This window comes from Halichoerus grypus, chromosome 5 (genome assembly GCF_964656455.1).
Source record: "Halichoerus grypus chromosome 5, mHalGry1.hap1.1, whole genome shotgun sequence".
NCBI classification, from domain to species: Eukaryota; Metazoa; Chordata; class Mammalia; order Carnivora; family Phocidae; genus Halichoerus; species Halichoerus grypus.
The window spans coordinates 112345663-112355914 of NC_135716.1; the positions used below are offsets into that span (position 1 = coordinate 112345663).

The 10252-nt window shown below is 41.1% G+C and overlaps 1 protein-coding gene across 8 annotated transcripts in view; it reads left to right on the top strand.

Annotated features, from left to right (window-relative positions):
- The window catches only part of TGFBR3 (transforming growth factor beta receptor 3), a 197995-nt gene extending 192610 nt beyond the window's left edge, over positions 1-5385 (top strand). For all 8 annotated transcript variants that reach the window (XM_078072769.1, XM_078072770.1, XM_078072771.1 and 5 more), the window contains one exon: positions 1872-5385. In XM_078072769.1, coding sequence (XP_077928895.1) covers positions 1872-1990 — 119 coding nt within the window. In that variant the 3' untranslated portion in view covers positions 1991-5385. The remainder of the gene's footprint in view (positions 1-1871) is intronic.
- Positions 5386-10252: the final 4867 nt, after the last annotated feature.

Here is a 10252-nt window from a genome sequence, read left to right on the forward strand (position 1 = left end):
TTAAATGGGGAAAAGATGTTTTTAAAATGTGCTTCATGCACAGCCACATTCGTCCTTCTAATTGATAACATAAGGATCCAGCTGGGTGTGGATCAACATGTGGGTTTAAGGGAGCTGACTTTTTAAAAATATATCACGAGTCGTTCAGGTCTCTGTAGGCTTTTGGTTTTTTTTGTTTCTGGGTTTTTGTTTTGGTTTGGTTTTTGACATCAGAATAGCTAAGAGATTTGATTTCCTTCTAGAAATATGCTCCCACTCTGGGGAAAGTGAATTTCTGGCAGAAAAGTCAGTCAATAAGGGAAATTTCCCCATCTTTTATTACATACATCCATGCAGGGTAGAGGGCAATGCTGGGGAGGGGCCAAAATATAGATTGCCTAAAAAAAAAAAAAAAAAAAAAACCCAAGAAGAGTGAAAACACAGTTTCTCTGCCTCTGAGGCATATTGACCCCCTATCCCCTCTCTATCCCACCAATCCCAGAAGAAAAGATAATCAGAGGAAATCCAGCACGGGACAAATAATGCAGCGAGCATATAAATGCCATGAGGTTGATGCCAGCATGTGTGTGGTAGTTGTGTGGTTTATGAAATGGGTGACAGGGAAAGCTGTAACCAGACGCTAGGGCACGAGCCGGTTCTACATTTCGCAGAGCTGCTTTTTTGGCAGAGTCTTTTGAGGGGCCCCAGCAAGGGAATGGAAGTAACGGGCTAAGATCCTGCCCTTGAAGCGTAGAGCCTTTGCTCTGTGAGTTTTGTTTTAATGAAGCGGCCAGAGGGTTGCTTATCTCTCTGGCTGATAGCTGTGTATTTCAGCATGACAGGAAAGAGGAGGCTCATTCATCAAGAGACCTGGCCCTCTGGGGCTTCCCACATTGGGGGAGGAGGAGCGCCAGGAGACCGCTGACCAGAAGTTTATTAAGTTTATGCTGTGACTTTTCAGAGAACGTGCAGTGTTTTTCGTTGGAGCGCTGATCACTTTTCCCTACACAGAGCCATTTTTTGAGGGCCGCCCTGAGACCATTTTCGCTGAAGAAAAGACTTCGCTCTAGGGCCTTTTGCAGTGCTAAATGCAAACCATGTGTGTGACCCCAGGGGTTCCTCCTCCTCCAAAGCACTGCACATTTGGCACAAGGAATGGGCTTCGTTAAAATGCAGTGGGATGTGTCATGAAAAGTGGGATGCTTCACGTGTTAGGAGATATTCTCGCTGCACCCCCAGCGAACTGCAGGATGGAGGAGGTGGTTCTCTGGCAACCGCGCTCCCCGCGTGCGATCAGCTCAGCTCCTTCCCCGCAAAGATTTTTCTGGGAGCAGGCTTGCCCTAGAGTCCATTTCTCAGGTGAGTTGTGGGCTTGGGGCACACAGCTCTCTCTGCTACAGCCCCAGCAAAGTCGAGGCTCACCACCCCCATTTTGAGCAAGTCGATTCAGAAGAAGGCCCCGTGAGCGGCCAGGCCTCTGTCGCTACGGTGTAAACGTGTCACCCTGCAGACCTCTCCGTGCGAAGAGGCCGGCGGTGTTTCCTGAGTCCAGGGCCCCAGAGCACACACTGCGTAGTGCACACAGTGCACGTGGTGGTGGCTTCTTCACGGGGCCGAGGCACCGAGATCCGGAGGCTTCAGTGGCCTCTGTCGGGTCTTAGTCGCTAAAACTGCCCATCAGTCAGCTTGAAAACCCTTCTCTTCTCGCCAAGCAAGAGGCTTTAAAAACACCAACACACCGAAGGCCTTTCTGTGGGAGGCCCGGTCGGCTTGCTTCCGCCCGTGGCGCCCAGAGAAACAGCGGATGAAACGGGCGGACGGGGAACGGTCCGGTCAGGGATGCACACACGCCACACGCGTCTTCCTTTGTCCCTTTTCTTCCTTCCCCGCAGGGGAGACGGCGGGCAGGCAGCAAGTGCCCACGTCGCCGCCGGCCTCGGAGAACAGCAGCGCGGCGCCCAGCATCGGCAGCACGCAGAGCACGCCCTGCTCCAGCAGCAGCGCCGCCTAGCCGGGGAGCCGCCAGCGCAGCCCGGGGCCTCGGAGGACGGCGTCGCCGCGCCCCTGCGAAGAGGGAGTGATTTCCATGCCGAGACCACCTGTCGTATTCGTCCCCCCCCCCCCCCAGGGCTAACCCCCGTGTGACCCCTGGACTTCCGTAGCGCACTAGAACTCACGCGAGAAAGCCGAGGTGGCGGCCTTCTCCACCAGCCCCGCACAGGCTTGGGGGCTTTCAATGTGAAACACATGCCAGTTTTCAAAATGCTGCTTTGTCCAGGTGAGACTATCCGTAAATTGGGGCCCTGAGATTTATCCTGACGCGAGGAGTCGGTGGGGCCCTGAGATTTATCCTGACGCGAGGAGTCGGTAAGAGGATAAGAAGCAGGCAGTAGGACCCGGGAGGAGATACGGCCGAAGGTTCTTGGGTAACTGAACCAAGATGTAAGACGACAGGAGTACTTCAGGATTTTCTAAGTGTGTTCCTCCACGTCTAATCTGCACCTTCTGGATGCACACTTCTCACTTTGCTGTCACACCCTCTAGGGGCTGATGTTCTCGGCTTGACGGGTGCTGCCCTCGGGGACTGCATCCTGACACACATCACAGCAACATTCCTTTCTGGTGCCCTGGGCCAAAACCCGAGCTGATGACCTTATCAGCTTCCCCCTTCTCCCGCACTCGCACACCGACTGCAAAAATGTCTTAATGCAAATTTTGTATTTCTTTATAAGTAGATAGAAATTGAAAATGGCCAAAGTCTGGGACTGCAGATTTGTGCCCATTTATGACCTTGTGTTCGGAAAAACTAATGCATAAATGGGGGCAAATTTAATTTTAAAGTAGAAGAGGAATTTGCACAGTAACGTATATGCAAGGACAGGTATAGACTGTGTCATCTGGCACATTCGTTTTCTCAGTTAAAAAAGAGAGAATTCATTCCCCTTTTTAAGATGCCCTATGCCTCCGAGTTGGAACTTACTCTCAAATGTATTTGGGAGAATTCGTGTTTCCACTCAAAACATGTCAACCTTTTTAATAGACCCTTTTGTACAAAGCGAAGCTCTTGTTCGTGCAAATGCACAGCAGATCCTGTTGGATTCCGGTTGGTTATCTGAACAGTGTCACCAAGTCTGCCAAGAAAGTGCTGAGATCTGGAAAAGGGCACTCATTTAGGACTGCTTTAGTTCTCTTGCCTTAAATGTTTTCCAAACTCAAAAAGGATTTGAGGTGGATTTCATTAAAATGGAATAATATGATGCCACTTTGCAGCTAAAATAAGCTCAACTGATACCTCTGTGTTAAAAAAAAAAAAAAAAAGACTGCCAGAGGGAAATTTCCATGCCAATTCATTTACTACTGAGGATAGCTTCATTGCAGGTAAATATTAACCTTTTTCCAGAATTCTCCCCAAAATGACTCAGAAACCTACAAACAGAAAAGGCTAGATTCTACCCCAAAATATTCATAAACAAATCTCGCCGCCCTTAAAATAAGGAAGTTGTGCCTAGTTCACTGAATGGAACCCTAAGTAGAAAATGTTGATGACACCCAAGACCTGAAGGCAGTGTCTAAAAGGTACACCACAAGTAGGTGGAGATACTGAGAGTCATTGATAGGATACTGATAGATCATACTAGTCACTGATAGGACAGATATATTACCCACTCATAGGGTAATACTCTGATTTGAGAAGTGTGGATACTCAATCTGGATAATATGAACCAAAACAGATTACTTGAGAGCTACGATTTCGAGGCTATCTACATTGATTTCTTGAAAATTTTGCAGATTTCCACATACAAATGAAGATATGAGATTAGAGAATTTATTTCCTTCAGTTAACTTTTTAACACAAGGGTATCAGAATGGAGGAATTAGATGATGCTACCTGTGTTTGAAAATAATGCGCTTTGCCTAACCTTCAGCAGAATGTATTGTTTTAGCATATTCTATGTATAAAAAAGTTTAAAGATGTCTTCAAGGAAGACTAGAGTCTTTAAGTCACTTATAGCTATATTTTACTACAAAAATTTGTGTATAAAGATATATTTAAGTGTTTTCGATAAATTTAAATTACTCCATATGAAATGTTTAATTTCAGTTACTGTGAATTCTTTTGATCAGTTCTTTGCTGTTTAAAAAACCATTTCCATCCTATTAAAAAGAAAATTAGCTATTAAGAGGTATTAAAAGATCCAAATCTTCAGATGGGCAGGGTTAAAGCCTTTCGTGATTATATTTAAATGTATATTTTTGAGAGATATGCTACATTGCCAGTGATTTTATAAATAATTTAAAATTAATTTACAAATTTATGGATGCAAACCAAAAGATTTTAAAAGAAAGAAAAGAAAAAACATCACCTTTTATTTGTTTAGGTCTTACTGTCAGAAGTATTATTCAGATCAAGAAATCTGTGTTGATAAACCTGATCCCACGTTAATTGGAGAGTGAATGTCATTAGGTATCTCAGAAATGTCTCTAAAAAATGTTTCTAAAGAAAGTGTTGTCTCCCTAGCTTCTTATTACATTTCCAATCGCTTCATACTTCACAGTTTCAATACAAAATACAAGCTATACTTTATAACAAGTTCTGCGAGTTTCTTTAAAACTGTTGTTATATTCCAGTTAAATGCTTCTGTCTACAAAGTCTTTCGTTACTTCAGCAGGCTACACCCTATTCACAGAGACCATTTGGTTTTGTTTGTTGTTCAAGCTAAAGCTATTGTTGAAATGCTCTAAACTCCCAAGGCAGAGGGTCTGTGTAATGCCCTCTAGCTTTTCGTGATGTGTTTACCAGCAATTACTCTGTATTTTAAGAGTCAGAGACATCTGTCTGAGCTGTTTCTATAGCATTTTCTATACAAACAAATGAAAATGGTCTTTTCCTTGTCTGTAATAAGATTGTAAACCCATTTTCTGTGAGTGTTTTGTAGTGGGCATGGTTGTGGGTGTGTGGGGTGCGCACACGCGTGCCACTCTTTTCGTACTGTAACTACCTCATGGTGTGAGTGATGCTCGTACTGCTGGGTGTGTTAACAGAGCACATTTTGTTGGGTGACTTGTGTGTGTGTGACCCTTTTCCTGTTTGTTTTATCTGGGGGTTGTTCATGAAACGGACAGATGTTTTTCTAAAAAGGACTATTATCAGTTTCCAAATACAATACTTCTCTCTTCTGGTTTTTCCTGAGTGAGCCTGATTTTGTTGCTGTTTTTCATCTATCAGGGTAAAAAGAGTACCCTTAAAATCCCTGTGGCCAGTTTGAACACCCCTGTTGTATTCTTTTCTCTGTTCAATGTGTTGGCAATTTTATGAACATGCTTAGATGTATAGTTTTGATAACCACAGTTTTAAGTCCTTTATCTGTGCATAATAAAAATGATATATATCAATTTATTAATGCATGTCTTGTTTGGTTGTCATTAAATTTTATCCTCAGGTTGATGTAACTTTTTCCTTGTGACTTTCTCCTAAATTGATCGTCTGTTCCAACTGTGTTGGTGAGGGGTCGGGAGTGAAGAGGCTAAGAGAAAACCCTAACTCAGTAGAGCAGAGGGAAAGAATGGATAGACCAGAAGAAATGTTCAGCAGGGGCTGTCACTGTTCTCGGAAAAATGTGGGCAGCCCAGAAGTGGGTGTCAGCCCCTGCATCCATTCCTGGCCTTTCGGTCAACCTCCTAGAAGCAAGGAATGGGAAATAATAGTATTTGGATCTCCACATACCCCAGTGCTGCTTCCAGCATTCTCTTTGGACCTGGATAACCACCACCTTTTAACTGCCCAAGCCAGAAATCTGGAAATCTAACTCGACTCCTCTTTGGCTTCCCACCACCAAATTAATAAGTCCAAGTTTATTCAACCTCTGGAGTATCTCTTTCTCCAAACCACCTACTTATTTCTACTCCTACGTCTGTTACCCAGAATCCAAGGCCCATTATCTCTTAAACTGAATGACTACAACCACCTAACTAGTATGCTGATTGCCAAATTTGTCCCCTGCTAATTCTTTCTCCACTGTGCAATCAAAAGAATTGAAAAAAGGCTCAAATCATGTCACTTTCCAGCTTAAAGCCTTTAAGTAGTCCCCCCACTTGCTTTCAGGATAAGGTTCAACCTCCTAGGTATGACTTAAAGAGAATAATCTGCCTACCTTCCCAGCTACTTCTTTCATCTCTCTGAAGCTCAAGTTCTATGTGGCAAATCCCCCATTCGACATACTTATATTAGGAAAACAATAGCTTGTTTTTTTATTGTTAAGGATTAAAATATGATATTGAATATGATACTGAATTTATGTCTACAAACTGCTCTCACATGTCCCTACCTTCTCCCCCCTTTTGAGAATTAGTGAGTTAGATGGTTAGAAGCAGAGACCCAAAATGGTATTAAGGCCAGTAGTCCCTCCCCCAACATCTCACACAGGTAGGTGCCCACACAGCAGGAGCAGTGTGAGGAGCTTAAGTAACATTTCACTCCAGTAAGGTGGAAGCCCTTGTTACAGATGAGAGTCCAGCCATTTTTCAGCACCAAGGTTTTGTCCTGGAGCCAGCACTTCTCCGAGGCCAGAGGGAGAAATGCAGGTCAAATACTTTCTCTGCCATTAAACTGTCCATGTATCTACTGTAGCAGAAACCTAGGCGATGCATAGATGAGCTTCAGAGAGTCTATTAACTACCTGAAATTGTATGTAAAATTTTGCATTGATGTGTCTGGGCTTTTGTGGGGTTTTTTGTTTTTTTCCTTTATAGAGAGAGACAGAGCTAGTGAGCGCGGGGGTTGGGAGAGAAGGGACAGAGGGAGAGGGAGAGAGAAGATCTTAAGCAGGCTCCACGCCCAGTGCAGAGCCTGATGTGGGGCTCGATCTCACAACCCTGAGATCATGACCTGAGCCAAAACTAAGAGTCAGACCCTTAACCGACTAAGCCACCCAGGCGCCCCGGTCCATAGTATTTTTGTAGTCGCATCTCCTAAAGAATTTTCTTGCACTCACAATTAATATACGTGTATAAAATGAATGCAAATAATACATGTAGCAGTGGAAAAGCCCCCATAATCCTCACACTTAGAGGTAATAATACTGATTTATTGTGTGTATTCCCAGGCATTTCCTTAGTTCATATCACCATGTACATGTCACTATAATGCATAAAATCATATCATAGCATTTGTGACTTGCTTTTTTTCACATGGCCTATCTTCCTATCAGATTTCATGAGTATTGATCATCACTTTTTTTTTTACTAGATTTTCTTTAAATTGTCAAGTAAATAAATAAAATAAAACAAAGTTAATGCTCTTTCCCAGACACCTCCCTGGAGGAAGTGATGTTAACAGCTTTTTTCTCACTCAAACATATGAAATGTGTTCACAGATGGAGGGATTTTTGTTTTGTTTACTAAAAATGGGATCACTATATATATATATATATATATATATATATATATATATATATGTACTCTAAAACTTGCCTTTTTCACTGGACATGGTCCTCCCTCTAGGTTAATAGATATAGAACAAATTTATGCTTTTAATGACTATAAAATATTTCATACAATTAGCCTATTCACTAGTGATGGACATTTAGAAGTGTTACTTCTGGGTTTTGCCAAGATACCCTGCTGCAGTTAATATCCTTGTACATAAGTCCTTGCATTCTAGTGTGCTAAAGCAAAGTGACAGGGTCACAGAGAAACTGACAAATTCATCATCATAGATTTTAACATATTACTTATAGAAGGTGATAAATCACAAAGATTTGGATATGGAAGATTTGAACAATGCAATTAAGTTTGATCTAATGGCCATACACAGAATCCTGTACCCCCAAATTTGAGAATTTTGTACATACAGAATATTTATAAAAATTGACTACTGTTAGACCATAATCAAAGTCTCAGCAAATATCACAAAACTTAATTATACTGGTCAGGTCCTTTTTTTTTTTTTTTTTTAAGATTTTATTTATTTATTTGACAGAGCACAAGCAGGGGGAGTGTCAGGCAGAGGAAGAGGGAGAAGCAGGCTCCCCACCAAGAAGGGAGTCTGATGCAGGGCTCAATCCCAGGACCCTGGGATCATGACCTGAGCCAAAGGCGGATGCTTAACTGACTGAGCCACCCAAGCGCCCCACTGGTCAAGTTCTTTAACCACAATCCAAGTAGTTTAGAAATCAATAAGAAAAGGATAATTTAAAAATACTCAATACATTTGAAAATCTTTAAACTTCTAAATAATTCATGACTCAAAGAAGTACTCTTAATAGAAATTAGGAAATAAGTAGATTTGAAAAAATAATGAAAGTACTACTCAAACATGCAGCTAAAGTAGTAATTTATGAGAAATTTATACCTGTAAAATGCTTATATTGAAAAAAAAAACAACCTTGAAAATGAAAGCATATCCAACATAGCAAGTTAAGAAAAGTGCCAAAAACTAGTAATTACTTTAAAAGACTACAAGAGACAGACAAAAATTAAGAAAAATAAGCACATGCATTAGGAATGAAAAGAGGACCAAACAAGATACTGCAGAGATTTTAATAAAGAAGGGATCACCATAAACAACTTCATTCTAATAAATTTGAAAACTTACTACGTGGTGATGTGCTATTGGGGATCCTGTTGGGGGAACAGAAACCACACTGGATATTTCGATACAGGGAAATTAATATAATGAATTGGTTAAGCAGGTGCCCAGTGGCTGAAAAGGCAAAGAGGGGAAACTGAGGTATCAGAATTAATTAACACACAAGGAAAAATTACCTCCTTGGGGCTGAAGATGATGGGAACTTGGAGTTGGTAGGCGTTTGCTGAGTTCCAGCACCAGGAAGAAAAGGGTAGATTGGGCCCTGCGAGACCAAAGCTTAGTAAATAGCATAAATGATTTCCTGGAAAAACTAATTTGCCAAAACCAATTCAAGAAGCAACAGAAAATCAGAAATACGTACAGTCATTAAGAAAATCAGTGGTGTAGGGGCACCTGGGTGGCTCAGTCATTTAAGCAGCCGACTCTTGATTTCGGCTCAAGTCATGATCTCAGGGTCCTGGGATCAAGCCCTACATCTCACTCTGCACTCAGCAGGGAGACTCCTTCTCCCTTTGCCCCCCAAAATAAATAAATAAATATTAAAAAAAGAAAAGAAAATCAGTGGTTTAGAATCTACTTGCAACAAAACGCAAAATTTAAAAAAAAACCAAAAAAAACCCCTGCCAAACTCACATGGTTTTACAGGTAAGTTCTACCAAGTAGTCAAAGAATCAGAAATACCAGATCATGGTAATTCTTTTGTTTGGGGGATGACAGGTCAAAGGGAATGAGTTTTTTAATATCCATACCTATTACTACATTACTTTCTCTAACAGTTGTGGCAAATCACACTGCCACGGTCTCCCCATCAGTGCTGGGCATGTTGAAACAGAGCTTGGACTCTGGGCATCAGACTGGGTTTGAATCTTGGCTCTGCCATTTGCTAACTGAGCTATTTCCTTAATTTAAGAGAAATCTATTTCTTAGCATTGTCATGAACATTAAATGATGTAAGTCCAGATAAAGAGTTCAATATGTACTAATTAATATCATCTACTATTATTGTTACCAGCATTACATATTTTGGATTTTGCCAATCTGATAGTTGAAAAATTATGTCACATTATTTGGGAATTTGTATTATCCCCATTGCCAGTGAGGTTTCTTTTTTGTTTTGTTTTGTTTTTTAAGTAAGCTCTACACCCAACACAGTGCTAGGACTCACAACGCGAAGATCAAGAGTCCCATGCTCTACCAACTGAGCCAGCCAGGCACCCCACTGCCAGTGAGTTTTAAGTTGTTATAATACAATTATTAGTCTTTTCCAGGTCCTTCTGTATATTAACATTTCCTTTGCCCATTTTTTTACTAAGTTTTATTTTCCTTAATAATTTCCATATTAGTGATATGGTATGTCACACGTCATATATGACAAATATTTTTCTAATCCATGATGGTCTTTCCATTCATTCTGCTTATGATGAATATTGCCAAAATAAAATGCTTAATTTTATGTAGTTGAATATTTCTGTCTTTTCCTCTTGGCTTCTGGGTTTCCTGTCTTGCTTAGTTTCTAACTCAAGATATATGCTAATACTTATATTAATTTATTTTTTAAAATTTAGATCTTTATTCCATATTATTGTGATGGTATGAGGATAGGGGTCTATTTTTGTTTTCTTCCAGATGATTACTCACTTCTCCCAGAAGTATTTATTAAAAAGTTATATTTATTTCACATTGGAT